Genomic DNA, 19,919 nt, shown 5'->3' with positions numbered 1-19,919 from the left:
CGAAGACATGGTTCTAACGGGAAAGAGACAGAAGAAAGCCTACTGGGAAACGTGGGAAGGTCTGAGGGTATGTCGCCGAGAGTCCAGGTGGCTGTCAGGTGTGGCCTCCCCCGCCCCACTGCAGCGCTGCAGGGGGCAGTGCGGTCCCCTGACACCCAAAGGGGTGGGAGGTGGAAGAGCCCACCACTCCCCAGCACTCAGCTCCCTCGGGGGGCAAGCACTGCCCAAGCCGTGGCTTCGGGAGCTCCCTCGGCCCCTCGACAAGGAAGGCCCCAGGTTCACACTCCTGCCCTGAAGGGGCTTCTGTGCACCCGGTGGCTTCTGTGCACCTCATTTCCCAAGCAGCCTCTGCCTTCAAGGAGTTCACAGTCTCATCAAGAGAACAGGCGCACACAGTTGGCCCCCAGAACCACAGCTGCCAAATCTCAATAAAGCGCTTTGTCTGAACTTGCCAGTTCTTCAACTCCAGGGCGCTTACGCAACACAGGTGAGAGTCGTAACTTTCTTTGCCAACCTTGAGGAGTTTGAGCATATTACTGTTTCTTTCGTTTTTGTTTTTATTATATGTATGTTACCCTCAAATGCATAAATAGGAAGAAACACACACATTTCACCTTCAGTCGTATTACCTGGAGCTTGCTAAGGAATGAGTACACCTGGGGAAAAGGTGGCTTGTCGTCTCAAAGGCTTGTCCATCAGAGCGGGCAGAGTGAGGGTGAGGTGGTGAGGGAAAGCAAAGAGAAAAGAAGGAATGCAGCCAGAACCATGCAGTAAAAGGAAGCCAAGTTCGGCCAGGCCTGGCGGGGACTCCAGCAGCGAGGTGGAGTCTTCCACCGTGTGTGGCAGCTGCCCGGGCCCGGTGACTGCCTTGCAGGCTGGTTTCTTTTAAGGCTTATTCTATTAACATCTCACTGATTCACACAATACAAAATTCAACAGATAATACAATTTCCCTTACATTTTAAAAATTATTTTAGTTAGGTGAAAAAGATGTTCTAAAAGGTAAGTAAGTTATCATCTTTTAATGTCACCTGACAGGTGATGCTCTTTTTGGGAAATGACTGCACCCCCTCTCACTGCACTGACAGCTGCCCGGAGGGGACGGGAGGGTCCTGCTTCTTTCCTCCTCCACCCCCCCCCCCGCCCCCGACTGCCCAAAGGCCAGCCCAACCCTGACCAGGGGGCCCTGCTGTTCTAGGAACCTCGTGCTGGGACAATCTGACCATTGACACGGCTGTGAAACAGAGCTGGTGATGGACCCTCTGTGCTGGGCTTTCACTGCCGTTCCCCAACCGACTGGGCTAACTGAGACTCAAATACTGGATTTCCTTAAGCGCGGGACTTCCACATACATCAAAGGTCACTTCCTAGCCTTTCATAAAACCAAACCCATTGCCTTTGGTTTCAGTAAACTAGAGATTCAGCAGACTCACCTCCTCAAATGACCCGGAAACTCCCCTCCCGTGGAAAAGCGGGGAAGGCAGAGAGCCCCCCACCCCGCAGACACTCTGTTTCCCAAGAAGAAGGTCAGGCCGGACTAGAGGACGGACTGTGGGTCGGCCTCAGCTTCCGTCCCTCTGGACAGCCCATGGGACAGCACTCAGGACCACAGGGAAGCAGGGAGTCCCACGGTGCCCGCCGTGTCTGGTTTGCATGGGGAGGCCTGTGGGCCGCTTGCTGGCATTTGGGATCTGAAACAAACGAAGAAAGTTAGCTCAGCGGCCACGCCCGCTGCCCTGGGCTGTGCAGTCTCAGCCGGGGTGGACTCCCGTGCTGCTCTGGGCCCTGCAGGTGGCCCAGCCCAGGGCCACAGCTTCCTCCAGCCTTCAGAGCTGGGTAATGTCCCCATCGTGGTCTTCTAAGCCTGTGGCCCTCCCAGACACCTGGACACCTCCCAATGGACAGCCACAGGTGTCACCCATCAACACGTCCCCGATGCCCACTGGTTTCCTCCACGCAAACCGGCCTGCCTGCCAGGGTGCCCTCCCAGCTCCTGGCACCACCGTCCCCAGTCCCCAGGCCTGGCCCTCCACTCTCAGGGGGGAGGTGACCAACACTGAGGTGACCGACACCTTGGCAGCAGCCCTCTTGCTGGTGAGCCTGCTGTCAGCTGGGCCGGGGGACTCATCCTCCACATGGCCACTACTGTCATCCTCTGCAGGGCAAACCAGATCCCGCCACTCCCCTACCTTCAAATCCTCCCACGTCTGACAGTAAAATGCCAATAGCAACAGAGCCCCGACTATCTCCTGATGGCCACCATGAGCCAAACACTGCGCGATGGACTCTCAGAAGCTCACGGACACCCAGAGATGAGGACTGCCCCCATAGAATAGGCGAGAAAACTGAGGCCCACGATTTTCAGGTTAGGCCCAACCCTCATAACTGGAGCAAGGCCCTTCTTGGTCTGGATCAGAGTTTTCAGAAGCCAGAAAGTAGCATCATCACCCAGGTCATTGACAATGACACAGACTGCCGCTTCCGCCCCCAGAGACTGTGATTCAGTAAGTCTGATGTGGGGGGCCAGGGACTCTGCATTACCAGGCACCCCCACCCTCAGCCGCACACTCTGAGAAGCCCCAGCGGGCCCTGCCTCCCTCTGTACGGAGGGCACCAGGGCTCCTTCCTCAGGTACCCAGTGCTGTCTGGTACCCCCGACCTTCACGCTGAACCCTCCGTGTCGGGCACCCTTCCCTGCTCACCAGTGAGCCCTCCCCGCCTCTGCCAGCAACACTGGCCTCAAATGGACACGCCCCACGGGAAGGCGGGTCTGGTTACGCACTTCAGCAGATGTGCTGGGACCTCTGATGGACTCGGCCACCTCCAAGACAGGGCCCAGCACAGCCAAACGTCTCCAGAATGTGACTCGAGGCCTGGTCAGATGACAGAGGTGCCCATCTGGCCCACACACCCACAGCCAAATCCTCTACCTGGACGTGGGGAGAAGACACGTCATCACTCGGGCACAGATCTTCGAGGTCGCCCACTGCAGCCACTGCACGTCCTCAGGAATATCGGGAAGCCACGTCACCAGTCTGCAGGGGCGAAACCGAGTCCATCAGCACACACATGCGTGCACGGGCCTTCGCACTTTCCCCCACACGCACACACACGCACGCACACACGCTCACCTCACCAGCGTGAGGACAAGCCAAAGAGCAAAACAAAACTAAGCCAGAATCACTCACCTGACGACAGCAGCCTTTGTCCCAGGAAGCTGCTGGCATCACCTCTAACTGCAGCCTGACAAGTTCCCAGAGGGGGGACATGCAGTGACAAAGATGAGCCCACCCACAATCTCCAAAGCACAGTGAGGCCACGCTTGGTTCAAGAAAGCTCAAGGTACTTAAGTGGAACTAAAAGGGAAAGACCTTGGTTGTCCAGGGCTCTGCTTGTCTCAGAGGGAAGCGGTGGCCAGTGCCAATTGCTGTAAAGTACCTTGTGGTCCAGCTCTGTCCCCGCATTGAGGCCTGCTGTGCTCGGTCACCAGTGAGCCCGGCAGGGGCACCATGGGGAGGCCTGAGCACGGCCCTCCATGGACTCCCAATCGCCCGGGCACACCAAGGACCCACCTCGCAGGCTTTGATAAATGGCAGCAGGGATGCGGAAGCAGGGGCTGATTCCGGAGGTGGGGAGGACTCTGGGAAGGCTCTCCAGGGAGAGAGCAGAGCTAGACTCTGAAGGAGGAGTTGGATTTTAAAGGACAGACTGAAGCACACGCTGGACTCACTTGCTGAAAAGAAAGTAAACATGGAAGTGAATCTGAAGAAGGAGGAAGTAAAGGCAGTGCCCAGGCCCCGGCACACACAGGGGTTCGCCTCACATCCCACCCAGCGTATCGTGGACCAAGTCCCCAAGGACAAGGCAGGCCTATCAGAAGAGATAAATCTGTGAGAGAATGAGAAAGGAGGTGGGTCAGGCAGGGACTCACCGAGGAGCAAGAGATTTCAACAGAGTAATCCTGTAAACCTAGCACTCTGAGAGGCCGAGGCAGGAGGATCTCGTGAGGTCAGGAGTTCGAGACCAGCCTGAGCAAGACCCCGACTCTACTAAACATAGGAAAAAATAGCCAATCATGGTGGCGCATGCCTGTAGTCCCAGCTACTCGGGAGGCTGAGGCAGGAGGATTGCTTGAGCCCAGGGGTTCGAGGTTGCTGTGAGCCAGGCTGACGCCACGGCACTCACTCTAGCCTGGGCAACAGAGCGAGACTCTGTCTTAAAAAAAAAACAAACAGGCCGGGCGCGGTGGCTCACGCCTGTAATCTTAGCACTCTGGGAGGCCGAGGCGGGCGGATCGTTTGAGCTCAGGAGTTCGAGACCAGCCTGAGCAAGAGCGAGACCCCATCTCTACTAAAAATAGAAAGAAATTATATGGACAGCTAAAAATATATATAGAAAAAATTAGCCGGGCATGGTGGTGCATGCCTGTAGTCCCAGCTACTCGGGAGGCTGAGGCAGGAGGATCGCGTGAGCCCAGGAGTTTGAGGTTGCTGTGAGCTAGGCTGATGCCACGGGACTCACTCTACCCTGGGCAACAGAGTGAGACTCTGTCTCAAAAAAAAAAAAAAAAAAAAAAAAAACAGTGTAGAGTAGGACGGAAGATAAACTCTGAGGGACTCTGTCAGAGCAGAGGCAAAACGACAAAGAGAGATGAAAAATATGGGAAAGAGACAGTCAGACAGAACGACAGGATCCAACCCAGGAGGTCAAACGCCTTACTAATAAGAGCTGCAGAAAGAGGAAACAATGAAAATGGAAGAGACAGAATTACAGAAGTAACCACAGTCCACCCTTTCCCAGAGCCAGAGAAAAGACGGAAGGCTCTGGCTGAGAGGCCCCAGTGACCGGCCAGCTGAATAAATGGAAGAAACACTCACAGCAACACATGGCCTCATGAAATTTCAGACCGTGGGGGACAAAAAGCCAGTCCTAGGACCGTGCGCCTGCCAAGAAGTGAGACTGTCACTGGCACCGAGGCCTCGTTACCAGGCCTGGGCGGGGTGATGCCCAAGATTCGAAGGGAAATGATTTCCAACCTGCAATTCGACCTGCAGCCACCCTACCCAGCTGCTGTGACAGACAATGAGCACCTGTCCCAGCAGGCGTCACGTCCAGTGTTCCCTTCCTTGGGAAGGGACCGGAGGCCCCACTCTGGAGAAACAAGGGAAAAGCCAAGAAAAGGGAGGCTCCGGGATCCACGAGACAGGGGTCCAGGGAGGGGACGTGGCAGGACGGAGCCGTGTGGTGGACGTCCAGGTGCCCGCCCGGGTGGAGCCAGAGACAGAGGACTCTGGGAGGTCCCAGGACAAACGGCGAGGCCAGACCCTCCGGACGACCTCACAGAGCCGCTGCTAACGGCCGGCTGACGCCCTGTCAGGAGCATTTCCCCAGGAATCTGAGTCCTCACTCCTCGAAGAACATGGAATCTGAGATTATCGTCATGGCTTACAGGTTAAATTGCCAAGCCCAGGGCCAAGTCCACTGGTGGCTTGGGGCCTCTTCACGGCAGGCAGCTCAGCGCCTGCCCTGGACTCCCTACCAGCCCCTATGCCCCATTCTCCATGTCTCTTAGCTCAGTTTTTTTTTCCAGGCAGATTGGGGTACTTTTTTTTTCATCGAGTGCCTCCTAATTCCCAGAAACCCACTCAGGTAGTTTTTCTTATCCAAGTATTACAAAAGAGTACACTGAGGCTCAGAGAAGTTGAGTAACTTGCCTGAGGTCACACAGCTTAGAAACTGCAGAGCCCTGGTCTATTTCTAAAGCCCATACTCTTATCTGTCATCCAATCTTTGCTCTCGTTGTTATTATCTGAAAACATAAATCAGCACCGTTGCTAACTGGGTGCTTCCTGTGGCTAAGCACGGCATGCACGGCACCTCCCAGAGCCCCCTGACCACCCTCTAGTTAGTGATTTCTCTAACCATCCCCACTTTCTGGACGGGAAGCTGCAGCACAGAGAGATCAATTCAGTTGCCCAGGGCCACACAGCTGTGGGAAGCGGAGCAGCCAGGATTTGAACCAGGGCAGCCTGACTACTAGGCCAAGCTGCTGACCCTCTGCCCCCCGTTTCAGGGGGAGTCTGATCAGTAAGTTCTAGGTGCATCTCCCTTTGATCGCCTAATCGATGACTCTGAATCGCATTAACAAACTATGGCTAGAACGAAAGACGGGGTTCCCTAAACTCTACTCCCTTCATGTGATTTGAAAGGGAAACATGCCCGAGGGGCAGCAAGGACCCTCCTTCTGGGCCTGGCCGGCCCACTCGCCAGCACAGGGACTGCAGAGCTGTGCCCCCAAACTCTCTGGGCCTCAGTTTCCTCAGGCACCCATGAGAGGCTGCAGCAGATGCTATACGAGTCCACGGCCTGCTCCCCAAGTCCCCAGGGGGGTTCCGAGCTTGTAGTGTGTGACAGGTGCAGGTGGCCGTGAGGACAGGCGGGCAGCTTTCAGCGACTGTGAGCTGTGTCCTGCTGTGCAGGGAGCCAGGCCCCGGGCCAAGGGCTTCACATCGGTGATCTCGTCCTCACAGCAACCCCGTGAGGAAGACAAAGTAACAGAAAATGCTCACCTCTGGGCAAAAATGAACGCAGACTCCAGAGGCAGGGTGCAGGGCAGCATCACGTAGGACATTATCTTGACGGGTAAGAAGTTCCCAATCTTGCTCATGTATCCACCTCTGTCTTTCAGTGCTTTGTTCAGTGCTGAAAAAGACAATTTGGAGCTATACCCCCCTCCAGCGTGATAAACCGAACTGCTTTACTCTGGGGTGCTCGGGATTTCCGTGCAACACACCAGTGCTGGCAGCGGCAGGGTCAGTGAGACGCGCTCCCCAGTGAGACACGTGCTGGGGTCTGCCAGGCTGTCCCTTCCACGGCAGGGCCCATGTGAAGATCAAGTGGGGAGCACGGCCCAGAACAGCCCTGAGGGGGCTTTTACGGGTCACACGGCTCCCAATACGCAGCTCTCTTAAATTGACAAATACGTTTCGAAGCAGCCGTTCCAAAAAGCTTGCTTTTGTTTTTCCCCCTTGAAAAGACAAGGCCATTTTCAGTGTCATAGCTGAAATTAAATAGATACTGGTGTATAAGCCATGAGGCCGAGCACCGTGTTGTACAAGGAAATCCGAATCCAGCCCACAGCAAATGCCAACCACAGAAACAGCCGCGTCAACTGGGAGGGCACATTTGTCCTACCATCCGCTCAAACGCCACACGCAGGGCCTGACCCCCTCCGCTGGATTCCAGCACCTTCTTCCTGCAGCCCCAGCCTTAGACTTCCCCTGACAACCTTGTGACACCTCAAGTCATATTAACGTGGCAGCTGCCGTCTCCCACCCCTTGGGTATTTGCACCCCAAGGGCCAGGAATTGTGTCTGTGTCATCTTTGAACTTCTCCTACTGCCTGATTCAGAAGCTGGCCTGTGGTGCCATCTGTCCATCTGACTCAGTCTGCTCAGGCTGCTATGACAAGATGCCGCTGGCTGGCAGCTTATAGACAGCAAATATTTATTTCCCATAGTTCTGGGAAGTCCCAGAGTAAGGCGCCGGCAGATGTCCTGGTGTCTGGTGAGGGCTCCTTCTTCACAGACAGCGCCTCTGTGTCCTCAGGGATGAGGGGGCTCTCTGCGGCCTCCCAAAGGCCCCACCTTCTAAGACCACCACTTTAGGGAATAGGATTTCAACATACGAATTTGGGGAGGGGTGACACAAACATTCAGACCAAACCACTGTCCATTTCATATTCGATGACATTAAAAAATACAGCACCATTCCATGGAGGTTCAAAACTGTGGGTTTGGGGGAAGTGGCAATTTAGGAGAGGCCTCGAGACAGGAGGCCTTGACGTGGGTGGACAGTGGACAGTGGCGTTCTGAGTAAGGGACTGAGTCCCAGTGGCCGGATGCCCGGCCCAGGGTCCACACATTCCATCACAGAGCTTAGGAGCCACATCAGGGGCACAGAGTTGGCAAGGCGAGCGAGGGCCTGGCTGCTGCCGGCAGGAGCCTGTGGCATCAGCCCCAGTGGGCTCAGGTGGCATTTGTTTTCCTTCTGGTCATGACCCCATGAGAAGGGAGAAGCGGCAAGGCTCTGGGATGGGGGAGGCCTGTGCTGGGAGGTGGCGACCCCAAACTGGGCCTGTGTAGGTGGGTGGTGATGTTCCCCACCGGCCTCTCCTGGTCACTCTGCATCCCTTCCCACGTGTCAGCATCACCTTCCTCCGTAGCACACAGGAAAGAGGCCATTTCACTCTAACTTTCACTGGAAACACACATTGCCCGTCCCCACCCGCAAGGAGCCAGTACCTTTAGTGAGCGTGGGTGAGAGGGTCCCCAGAATGCTCTCATCCCAGGGCAGGATGCTCTTGTCCCAGGGCAGGATGCTGAGGTCCAGGTGGTCCAGCAGCTCATGCCCCTGGAGCCCTGTCTCCATGGCAGCCGGCCCCGGGGAAGACTCCAGGCTCATGTTTTCCCATTGGGGCCCAGTGACCTCGGACTCCTTGTCATCTGGGGATAACTCCAGGCACAGTTGGGGCCTGTCACAGATGCCTGCAATGGCAGGGAAAGCAAACCATCAACAGGCAGATGTTCCTGGGAAGGGACAGGATCATTACCCCCCTCTCCGCCACCCCCGCATCCCCTGCAGACTATAGCATAGGCGAACAGGCCTGAGGGAAAATGCTGGCCTGTCATTAGCTAAACCCAAGGGGAAGGGGGCAGGAGGTTGTCACAGAGAGAAAGAAGTGTGAGGCTTTGAAGCCAGACAGATGTTGAGTTCAGCTCCTGCTAGCTGCACGGGCCCCATCTCCACGTCCGGATTCATGGGTGGAGACGCAGGGTTATAACTAACATGCGCTAACGGGCCCTGGTTCAGTCTCCCTTCCAGACCCCGAGCCAGGCGCTCAGCCATCAGGCCTCGCAGCAGCCGTGCAGCGGATGCCAGTATCATCATCATCTGTTCTGCAGCTGAGGAATCAGAAGCACAGAGACTAAAAGATTTGTCCAAGGCCACACAGCTAGCATGTGGCAGAGCCAGGATTTGAAGCGGGGTCTGACGTCGAAGGTGGCCCTCTTCACACGGCCTTGCAAGAGCATCGCGTAAGGGCGCGCCAGCACCGGCTTGTGCCAGGCGCTGCCTGGGCGCTGGACTCAGCCGCCCACCCCAGCGAGGGGCCCTGCTCTCACAGATTCGCACACTGCGTCAGGGCACGGGGCCAGGCGGTTTCAGATGCCCACGGCCACACCTGGCCCAAATCTCACTTCCAACCTCAGGACAGAGAGACCAGGGGCTGTTCCTTGGTGCCCGAGCTTTGCTCCCCAGAGTAACTCACATTTGTGCCTCCCCCGGACCTTTCCAGGCCTCTATCAGACACACTCCTCACCCTCCAAGGAGTCCCTTTCCCTTAGGTGTGTTGCAAGGAATCTGTTCCCAGAGAGATGATGCCCCGGGGCATGCAGCACAGCGGGGGGCCAAACCAGGGAGCAGAGCCCTGGTCTGCCCTGACCCAACTGCCAGAGACAGCCAGGACTGCATGTTTGGGTCCACTTTCTCTTCCGGAATCTCCAGTTCCTTTCTAAACCCTGTTCCCCTGGGCCCTTTCAAATTGGTTTCCTTCTCACCACCCTGGCTGCCCTGATCCCAGCCAAGCCTCCCACTGTCTCACTGGCCCCCTGGACGCAGGTCTCTGGCTCTCTGCACCACCGCCAGGGGGCTTCCAAGGCTCCCTTCTGATCCCCCCCCACTCCTGTTTCCACAGCCATCCATGGCTCCCTACTGCTGCGGGGTGCAACCCCCACCCCCGCCACCAGGTCCAGGAGGCCCAGCCTGTCCCTCCACTTTCATTTACCGCTGTCCTGTTCCTCCTCTCCATCCATCTCTTAGTGCCGCACCCCCACCCTGCCACCCCAGCTGCATAGGCCTTCGTTCCACCCTCTCTATGTCCTGTAGGCCTCACATCCATGGCCCCCATTCCTACAGCTCTCCTATTCATCCCCAAAGTCTCAGTGCAGGTTCAGATCCTTCTGGAAGCCCCACTGTCCTCAGGCTTTAGAGATGCCCGCTGTGTCAGCCCCCAGCACCCTACGTCTTCCCGTCAGCACACCGCTGTGCTTCCCCTCGCTGCCCAGCTCTCTCCCTGAGGTCACCGGCAAGTCCACGCCTCCTGTTCACTGCAGTTTGCCTGGCACATAGCCAACTGCTTGCACAATGAACATTTTCTGGGAAGATCAATACACGAACGTCTACATAAACAGCCTCCCTGGTCTTGGTCAAAGACTAATTCAGAAGATCAATACATTAACCAACTCATAGTATTACAGAAAACTAGCTCCAAACACACCTAATATTGGATTCTGCTCTGATACTTCCTTTTTTTTTTTTTTTTTTAACCACACATGAGACCTAAAAACTCTTATATTTCTAGAGCCCGATGGCCCCAGCCTGGAGAAGCCAGGATGATTTGAAGTCAAGATCTTGGCTTGGGACCAAGACTTGTGACCCACACCTGGACTCTGACTGCTTCATTTGGGGCCCTGTCCCAGAAGCCCTGTTTAACTTCAGCCCTTGTTAAACCAAAGGATCACAAGGTGGAAAGAAAAACAAGCTGCCTTCAGATATGGTGATACCGGGGAGGGAGAGAGCCCTGGAGTTGACATCTCAGTTTGGATCCCGGCTCTGCCCCTCCGGGAGGGGATGCTCCCAGGCTCTCCTCTCCAAGCCTCCATTTCCCCAAGAGTATGACAGGGCAAAGATTTCCCATGTCAGGATTGACAAGTAGGTGGAGCATGACAGGCAAGGCGCTGGGCGCCGAGTGATGGATCTAAGCCAAAGCTCTCGTCTACCAAGACTGCTGCCAAGGCCTGCTGAAAGGGCACATCGGATCCTCCCGGCCCAGACGTACCATTCTCTTCCAAGAACCGCAACGCATCCAAATATCCTCGAAGGCATAGCTCTCCGAGCACCTGTGAGCAAATGAAGCAAGTGAACTGCGGGGGAGTCACTAAGTGCATTGATTTAAACGTCATCTGAAGACTGCCAAGAAGAACTGAAGGATCCTCCAGGCTCCCAGCTGCTGTACGTGCTGAGCACGGCCACCTTGAGACTGAACAAAGCGCTTTGTACTCCCAGGAGACAGTGTCCCGTGGGACTCAGCTCGAGTGTCACCACTCCACGGAGACTTTGCTGCCACCCCAACATGACAAGGGCTTGTTTCTCTGAGCTCCCTTGGTCCTGGGATGAGCCTCTCCCCTGGCAAATCTCAGGACCTGCCCTAACTGTCACTAGAACAATAAAGCTGCCTCCTCTGCTCACCTATGGACAAACCACACAGGGACACCAACCCTCTTACACAGTCTGCCCTGGCCCTGGGCGCCTGCACTACTGTGTACATCGCACTGTACAGCCCACGATCCCCCCAGGAGCACCGTTATCGGTGCGCACAGCCTGCGCGTTTTCTGTGTGAGGGGGTGAGGCAAACTACAACAGCAGCGATCAGAAAAGGTTCAACCACTGAATGTGGCGGCTCTTGACCACGGCTGCAATGAACAATCATCTTGGTAAGTAAGAAACTAAAGGCTACACCCCACCATTGAAACCATAGACCCCCGCAAGTGGGATTGGAGCTTCGGGTCCAGGCATATGTTCCCAGACGATTCCCGTCATCAAGGTGGCGCATCGCCGAGCTCCTGGGGCAAAGACCTTTTCTTTGAGTTGATCACCAATAGCACTGGTGACAATTCTGCCTCATTGCATAGAGAACAACTGGCATCTCCTGGCATATGGGGAGGCAAAGAAGAGCTGCACGCCCTGAACACTCCCACTCACCTTGGGATCCGGGGGGGAAAGCATTCTGAGCAGAAGGTAGAGGTTCGCTGAGCAGACACGCATACTGAAGGTGTTGAAGTACACATGAAGAAAGTTCGTGGACCTGGTTTTAGGGCAGATGTCATACTCCCCGTAGAAGGGACATACAGTGATGGTCGTTTTGGCATCCAATAAGGGCACGTTGTCACTCCCTCCTCCATCTACGTATCGCTTTTAAGGAAGAGAAAAAAGGACAGATAATGTCTGAAGCTCTGGGCTAATGTTTAATGAGTTTTCAGACCATGGGCAGAGGATTCTCAGAGCCACAAACCAGCTGACATGGTAGGACAATAGTGGCTTTGGAATCACTCTTGCAACAAATCCTTACTGAGCAGTTTTGTGCCAGGCCACGCTCTACACTGGCACTCAGGGTTGCTGTATGCTGTGGTACAGTATGTGCTCTGCACCAAAGTGCCTGGCAAAGAGGTAGACGCACACTGCAGTCCAGCCCATGCTGTGCGGCCCAAGTCCCATGGCCAGGCAGGCACCCACAGGTATGCCCGTGTAATGTGCGTAAAGGGGCCGTATGAACAAGGGGTGCATTATGCACTGGGGACAAAGTGTGATGTAAACCCGACGAAGACAGATGTCCATGAATTCAAACCCAGACCCCCTTGCTTGGGAAACCTGGGACAAGGAATCTAACCTGTGAGCCTGTCTCCCTCCACAGCCTGAAAGTGGGAACCAGTGACTTAAGGGGCTTTTGAGACAAATGAAACAGTGCACCTGGGACCCAGACAGCTCTCAGAAAATGTCCTGTAAGGGCTCATCACCCCGCTGTGGTTCCCCCCTTGCACATTCAATCAATGTGTCTGCCTCTTTCTGCAGCAAAAAAGAAAAGAAAATGGCCTCTTATCCCACAGTGAAGTGGCATTTTGGATAAATTCTTCAGAGGATGAGTTTTCTTGCCTTTTATATCCTTGAGCAAAGGCTCAGTAAGGACTACAGATGTAGTACCCAGCTTGTGACAGATGTCTCCTATGCCACTTGGCTTTGCCTATGCTACCTACAGGATCCCATCAAATATCCTCTTAGTGTTCTTATGCATTCAAAAATGACCCCTAAAAGGCTACTATTTTCGAACCTAAACTTTCTCTTGTGCATCACAAAGTGGCAAAACAAAATAAAGCAAAAATCCGTGTTAGGCCAGACTCACAGATTTTTTTTTTTTTTTTTTTTTTTTGGTTTAGAAAATACATGAGGGCCGGGCGCGGTGGCTCACGCCTGTAATCCTAGCACTGTGGGAGGCCAAGGTGGGCGGATCGTTTGAGCTCAGGAGTTCGAGACCAGCCTGAGCAAGAGCGAGACCCCCATCTCTACTAAAAATAGAAAGAAATTATATGGACAGCTAAAAATATATATAGAAAAAATTAGCCAGGCATGGTGGTGCATGCCTGTAGTCCCAGCTACTCGGGAGGCTGAGACAGGAGGATCCCTTGAGCTCAGGAGTTTGAGGTTGCTGTGAGCTAGGCTGATGCCACGGCACTCACTCTAGCCTGGGCAACAGAGAGAGACTCTGTCTCAAAAAAAAAAAAAAAAGAAAATACATGACTGTTATATTTCCCCCTAAGAATAAAGCTCTACCTTACAGAGCAACAGATTCTCAAGTGTCTCACACTTTAACTAGGCCATGGGGAAGTTATCTTCAGTGCTCGTGTGCAGATTGAATGAACCAGCCAGCTGGCTGGCTCAGATAGCGAGATAATGAATTACACGTGAAGGAAGTTTTGCCTCCCAGGCGGCCTGGAAATAGGGCCAGCTGTGGATTCTCCCTTGGAAAGGCTGCGAGGCCCAAGGCTCCGCATTCGCACACAGTCAGGGGAGCCTGAGACCAGCGGTTCGTGGTGGGAGCTGTGTGACCCACAGTAAATGGGAAACCCCCGGACCAGCACCGGCAGCTGTGGAAAGCAGACTTACCACGCCTCGGAAGGTGGGAGGGATGAAGCCACAGTAGAAAGGGATGAAGGTGGAGCACAACAAGGCCTGTGGACACAAAAGGAGTGAAACCACGTGCCAAGACACACTGCCCTTTCATTTCCCTGGTCCTTTACAATAAGCCTTCAACAAGTGAGCAAGGCAACGAATCTGAAAATGCCCTTTGCGCAGAGCAGGGGCTGTAATACGCGGGTTGAATGAGCCATGAACCCACGTGCACACTTGTCCTGCAGGCCCGTGGTCTTATTCACAACATAAGCTCCTGAACAACACTGCCCGTGGACTTCAACTTCCTCTCCTTGCTCTCCACGAGAGCCTCACTGGGTCTTCGCAGACAGGACCAAGGTTTGTTGACTCAGTGACTAGAAGGGGCTAGATTGGCGCTTCTCACATGCAGATATTCATAAGAATCACTGGAGAGCTGTGGAACCCCCAATCCTGGGCCCCACCCCCTGGGATGCTGACGCAGCAGGTCAGGTGGGGCCTGAGAGTCAGCAGTTCTAATAAGCCCCCAGCAGATGTTGCCGCTGCTGGTCCCAGGACCACGCTCTGAGAAGCACCACGCTACAGGGCATTAAGCCGGGAACCGCACTGACTCATTGAGAGAATGGATTCACGTGGGAACAGACAGCAGCTGGCTATTTCGAGAAAGTTTCTGGAAACAAGGTTAAACAGAGTATGAAACTGGCTGCTGGACAGCTGGTTAGATGTGCCAGGCTGCTGTCTCATACTGACCTGTGTTGGGGAAGATGTAGTATTCATCCAAGAAACTCTTCTAAAAAGCATTAACTAAACTAAGTGGTATTTTGATATTGCAAATTGTCTTCTCTGTGTTACACTCTAAGTACAGAGGCAAATAAGACAGGTTCCCACACTTGGGAGCTTTCATCATCATGGAACATGCCTGAACAGGCTCAGCAGGATACAGGCCGCAAAGGTTCCTTGCACAGGGCGGTCGTGAGCCAAGTGTGGAAGGAGGGGGAGGGATTATTTGAAACCGAAACTGCCCTGGGACATTCAGGGTTTCTAGATGTTACGGACCAAACCACTGGATGCAGAGTATATGTCACTCTGGTGCAGGAGACCTACAACAGCCCTCTTTCCAAAACAAAATGGCCTTTCTTACTTGACAACACCCAGATAAATAAATCGCTTACGTCCACAACTTCATCTTTGGAATGAAAATCAGACACCAACACGTTTTTCCCATCTGATACTCTGGTGAGCGAGATGCAGACTTTGCCGGAGATGCGTTTGTGGGCGTCAGCTGGGAGGTACTTGCAGAGATTGTCCCGGATTTGTTTGCTTATGTTGAAGGACGGGTGGAAGACACCAATGTTCTTTCTTCTGGCCATCCTGGCTATGTCCATGAGGATCTGCAGAACACGGTCTAGGGGCAGGAGACGAATACATGAAAGAATGCACCACACTGGAGATGGGAATACTTCTTGGAAGACCAGAAACCAGAAAGCAAGGAAGCTGCCAACCATTTTCCAGACCTGCACCAATACAGTAGCCACAGGTGACCACTAAGCCCTTGAAATGTGATTGGTCTTAATTGAGACATGTAAAATATACGCTGGATTTCAAAAGCTTAGCATGAAATATGTCGTTAATAACGTTTCATGTCGATTAGATGTGAAAATGATATTTTGGATACATTGAGCTCAATGAAGTGAATTTGACCTGTGTCTTTTACGTTTTTCAACATGACTCCTAGGAAATGTACAACGGCATGCATGACTTATAGTGTATTCTACTGCACAGCACTGCTCTAGGCCTCAGCCATAGGAGGGGCCTCCCTCTTCCAGTGGCTCAGATGAGCACTCCCCATCTTCATGGCCCACAAAGACAGAGGCCTAGAACCCATCAGCATCAGAGCTTTGGCACAGATGTCCTTAACACTGTGGGGGGCAGAAGAAAGAATGCAAGTTTGGACTCGAGTTTCAATCCTGCTTCTACCTTTTACTATCGGAATGGCCTCAATAAGGCACTTCACAACCTAACTCTCGGACTGCGCCTTTTTAATTTAAGGACAAGATTCACCTACCTTTTGGAGACAGAATACGATAAAATACAATCTATAAGGTGCACAACCCAGAGGAGGCTTCTAATAAATAACTACTATTCTCAACCTTAAGCTTTTACTGCCAGAATTACCTGTGCAGTGAGCACAGGTTACATTCATGCTCCATCTGACCTCACTCACTGGCCTGGTCCCTCTGGCTCACCTGCACTGTCCTGGCATGTGGGACCACCCCTCTCAGCCCGACACCTGGCCAGCCATGCATTCTAGGAGGCACAAAGACAAACGTGCCCCAGCTTGCCCTGATCCAACTCTGACCTCGATGCGTGGCTCTCCCTCCTCAAGCGGCCCCACTGAGCCTGGCCAGAAGGGGTGGAATTGCACATGGCTGGCAGGTTCTGCCTGTCTCTCCTGCCCAGTCAGCCTTGGCTCAAATGCGCTGAGGAGCTGTATCCAGGTCACAGCTTCTGGGAAATGCAAGGCAGTCCCCAAGTGCACAGCCCCCTCTCTGACAGGGGGTTAAAGCAGGAAACTGGGGCTCCAGAACATGGGGGTGGAACCTGCCAAAACCTCCAGATCCACTTTTCAGGGACTTGATGGTCCCTGAGCCTCCCGTGTCCCACTGGGCACAGCCCCAGGCTGCACCAGTCCTCTGCCCAGTCAGGAACCGCCTCTATACTGGAGCATACTTCAGGCTCCTGGGATCAGCACATTTGAATCTTGTCCCACTTAAACATTCGTCCATGTGTGTGCCCATAGGCCACCTTGGGATCCAAGAGCTGGCTTTTGTCATTGCTAAAGCCCAGGGTGTGCAGACGGTCATGTGGCCAGGCCAGTCTAATCCCCCCAGAGGCCACACTTCCTACCCTAAGCTCCTCTCCCCCTCACTGGGGAGGGCTGAGGGCCAGGGCTGTGCAATTCCTAATCCCCACCTCCCAGTCAGCCCAGGGTCTGCTCACTGATCCTGCCCAATGGCAGGCCTCTGCCTTCCAGCAGGGGTTTCCCCAGGAGTCACTCCCTGCTCTCTCCAGCAGCAGAGCAAAGAGTAGATTGTTAAGAAAGCCCAGATAAGCGGGAGCTGACAAGGGGCATTATCTGCCTGTCTGGGGACCTCTGGGTGTCAACAGCTCCACACTGCCACTTGCCCCAGGCCCTGCGCACTGGGTCAGAACCCCCTCCATCCCTGGGAGGGATGCCACACCAGAGTAGTTCAGGCCAGTGAGAGGCAAACCTCAAGTGTTCCCCTACCACAGGCACCCACATGGACAAATGTTTAATTAGGGCAAGATTCAAGCGTACATGGTCTCACTTCCAGTGGCACTAGCTGGGAGGGCTGGCTCAGGCCAGTGGGGACCAGAGGAGAGGATGGGATGGGGGACGCCATGCCCCCGGCCCCCACCTTGTGCCCCATGGTCAGGACTCCAGCTACTCTGCTCTGAAGGACTCCCAAGGGTCGCTCCCTTTAGGAGGACACCCAGCCTCCAGGGGGCTGGGCTGCAACCCAAAGGCGGCGGGGCGCAGGGTGTCTTCCGCCCCTCTGGTCCCCGACGGGAAGGCGCCCACCCTGGGACTCTGCCAAAGCGCGCTCTTGGTCAGAGCCAGGGCAAATCGGCCCTCCTGCAGCTCAGCCTGCCCAGTGTGTCTGGAGCAGACGCCAGGGACCACCCCGACCCCCCCCCCCCCGCCCTGTCCCCGGGTCCCGCCCCCGGGTCCCGCCCCCTCCTCCCAGTAGCTGTTAGATCACTGGCTCTCAAAGTGGAGACCAAGGGTTGAGGAGGTTTGGGGTGGGGAGGCAAGATAGTTCCGGCTTCGGCTTTGCAGACTCTGCTTCCACCCCGACCGTTTGAGGTGCCCACGTTCAGAAGAGCCGCCCCTCAGGAGCGCCCCCTTCCACAGAGACCCCGGGGAGGGGAGCCAGGACGCCCCAGAGGAGCAGTTGTCTGCAGGAGGTGACCTACAGGATGCACCCCGCAGTGTCCGCGTCTGCCTGCCTGGGGAGGGTCCCTGCTTCCCCTGGGGCCGCCCGCTGCCTGGCCTAGGGGTGTCCCTCCCCGCGCGGAGCCCAGGCAGGGAGGCGGCCCCGCACACACCCAGCGATATCCCGGCGGTGTAGGCGACACAGTGCAGCGCCCCGCTCGAGGCGCCGAAGAACATGCGGACGTTGCGCAGGAGGTGCGGGGCGCGCTCGCTCAGGCAGTGGGTCGCCCCGACGTGATAGAAACCCAGGAATCCGCAGCCCGAGAAGGACAGGCTCCAGCCGCGTTGGAGGTCATACATGGCGGCGGCGCGGGGTGGGTGCGGGACGGCTCGGAGGTCCGGATCAGGGGTCGGTGCCGCGCGGGGCCGCAGCCGCTCCGCTCCGCAGCCACTGGGGCTCTCCGCCCGGCCCGAGCCAGCAAGGACATTCCCCGCCTGACGACAGCTGGCCCCGCCCTCGCCGCACAGAGGGCCTGCGGGGGCCCCCTGGGGCGAGGGGGACGCCGGCCCCTCCCGGACCGGGCCGGGACTGGGAGGGGCGGACAGGGGAGCACATGCGCTGGGGGCCAGCTGGGAGCCCCGACTGGGGAGAGACTTCCCCAAACCCTGAAGACTGTGGATGTCCTGGAGAGAAAGGGCTTCCTTCTCTGTTCCTTTTCCTCCTGAAGTCGGGGAGAAAGTCACCTTTGGGTCCTTCATGTCCCTTTGACACTTTATCAGTTCCCGTTTCACACTGGAAGAGTTAGCCTAAAGCAGGCATCGCCATCTCAGTAGAATTTAATGTCTTTACTTTTTTGTTTTGTTTGTTTTTGCAGTTTTTTGTATGCTTGTCTTCAATTCATGGCAAGTGGTAGGGATTTTTCATTGAATGACAGTGACAGGAAGTTTCCATCTCAAAGTTTCTCTTACAAGTAAAGCTTGTGGGCTGTGCAAGGTGGCTCATGCCTGTAGTCCCAGCACCTTGGGAGGCTGAGGCGGGAGGATTATTTGAGGCCAGGAGTTTGAGGCTGCAGTGAGCTGTGATCTCACCACTGCACTCCAGCCTGGGTGGCAGAGCAAGACCCAAGACCCTGGCTGTAAAATAAAAAAAAAAAGTAAAGATTGTGAATGACAGGTGCTGGGGTTGAGGGTGGAGGTGGGGGTGGGGGTGGGGGAAGGGCCAGGTAGTAAGAACGTGGGAGTTGGGTGCTGTAACAAAGTACTATAGTTTGGATGAATTATAAACAGCAAACATTGCTTTCTCACAGTTCTGGAGGCTGGGGAATCTCAAGTTCAAGGTGCTAACCAATTCAGTGTCTGGGGAGGGGCATTCTTCATAGAGGAGGACTTGTTGCTTCACCCTCACCTGGTGGAAGGGACAAGGCTGCTCTCTGGAGGCGCTAATCCCCACGCTGCAGAGACAAAGAGAGGAAGGAGCGGGCAAGGGCCTCCCTGACCAGCTCTCTGAGCTCCTTGCCTGGTGTCGGGTGGGGTGGGCCATGGCATGGTGGCTCAGACTGCAGGCTTTGGCGTCAGATGGCCGGGGCACAAATGCCGGTTTCTCTGATCACTAGCATTAGACCTCGTGAGCATCGTTTAACCCCTCAGAGCTTCAGTTCTCTTATTTGTACCAATAGGGAGAAAATAGCTATGCGAGGGTCGTGGTGAGGTTAACTTGGTGTACAGAAAGCACCCACACTTCACCCTGTCCCATCTCCCTCTCTGTCTCTGCCACGCACGCTCCCACGCACAGCCCGTCTGCAGTCAGGATCCAGCCCTGGGTTGCAGCACACTGAGTTGTAAACCTCTCCTGTCTTGAACTCCGTGTCCAGGCCCCAGGGAAACTTCTCTATATCTCTTGACCTATTTCCCCCAAAGAAAAGGTCCCTGCTTTGCCCATGACACAAAGATGTGTGGCTGTGCCCTTCTCACAGCAGGCACAGATGCTGCTTCAGAACATGGGGAGTTCAGGGAGCTGAAGCACTTAGGAAAGAGGAAAATTGTGTCACACCCTCAGATGGCTGGGAGGCAGTGGATGCTCGCATGATGAAGTGCCCTTCTCCAGGAGTGACAAGGGCCCGTTTCTTTGTGGCATCTCATGTTCTAATTCATGATACTCATGATATAATGAGGGACTGATTGG

At 55.0% G+C, this 19,919-nt stretch overlaps 1 protein-coding gene across 1 annotated transcript; it reads right to left on the bottom strand.

Moving 5' to 3' along the window:
• Positions 1 to 1,172: 1,172 nt before the first annotated feature.
• Positions 1,173 to 19,468, bottom strand: PNPLA3 (patatin like phospholipase domain containing 3). Its single transcript, XM_069490460.1, has 10 exons — positions 19,143 to 19,468; positions 17,911 to 18,867; positions 14,952 to 15,184; positions 13,777 to 13,842; positions 11,821 to 12,030; positions 10,898 to 10,958; positions 8,304 to 8,546; positions 6,570 to 6,702; positions 2,931 to 3,035; positions 1,173 to 1,691 (listed from the first exon to the last, which is right to left on the bottom strand). Exons 2-10 carry the CDS (start codon positions 18,494 to 18,496, stop codon positions 1,601 to 1,603), a joined length of 1,728 nt encoding a protein of 575 aa, XP_069346561.1. The 5' UTR covers positions 18,497 to 18,867; positions 19,143 to 19,468; the 3' UTR covers positions 1,173 to 1,600.
• Between the last annotated feature and the right edge of the window lie 451 nt (positions 19,469 to 19,919).

Source organism: Eulemur rufifrons, chromosome 16 (assembly GCF_041146395.1).
Source record: "Eulemur rufifrons isolate Redbay chromosome 16, OSU_ERuf_1, whole genome shotgun sequence".
Classification (NCBI taxonomy): Eukaryota; Metazoa; Chordata; class Mammalia; order Primates; family Lemuridae; genus Eulemur; species Eulemur rufifrons.
This window is presented reverse-complemented; position numbering and strand designations above follow the sequence as displayed.

What these genes read in the sequence shown, in the direction of transcription:
- PNPLA3 (XM_069490460.1), bottom strand. Translation starts at nt 18,496, where the DNA reads ATGAAGGACCCAAAGGTGACTTTCTCCCCGACTTCAGGAGGAAAAGGA. An exon ending in CTCCCACCTTCCGAGGCGTG is followed by an intron (nt 12,031 to 13,776) that starts GTAAGTCTGCTT and finishes CTTCCTTAAAAG; the next exon opens with CGATACGTAGATGGAGGAGG. An exon ending in CTCACCCACGCTCACTAAAG is followed by an intron (nt 6,703 to 8,303) that starts GTACTGGCTCCT and finishes TGTCTTTTTCAG; the next exon opens with CACTGAACAAAGCACTGAAA.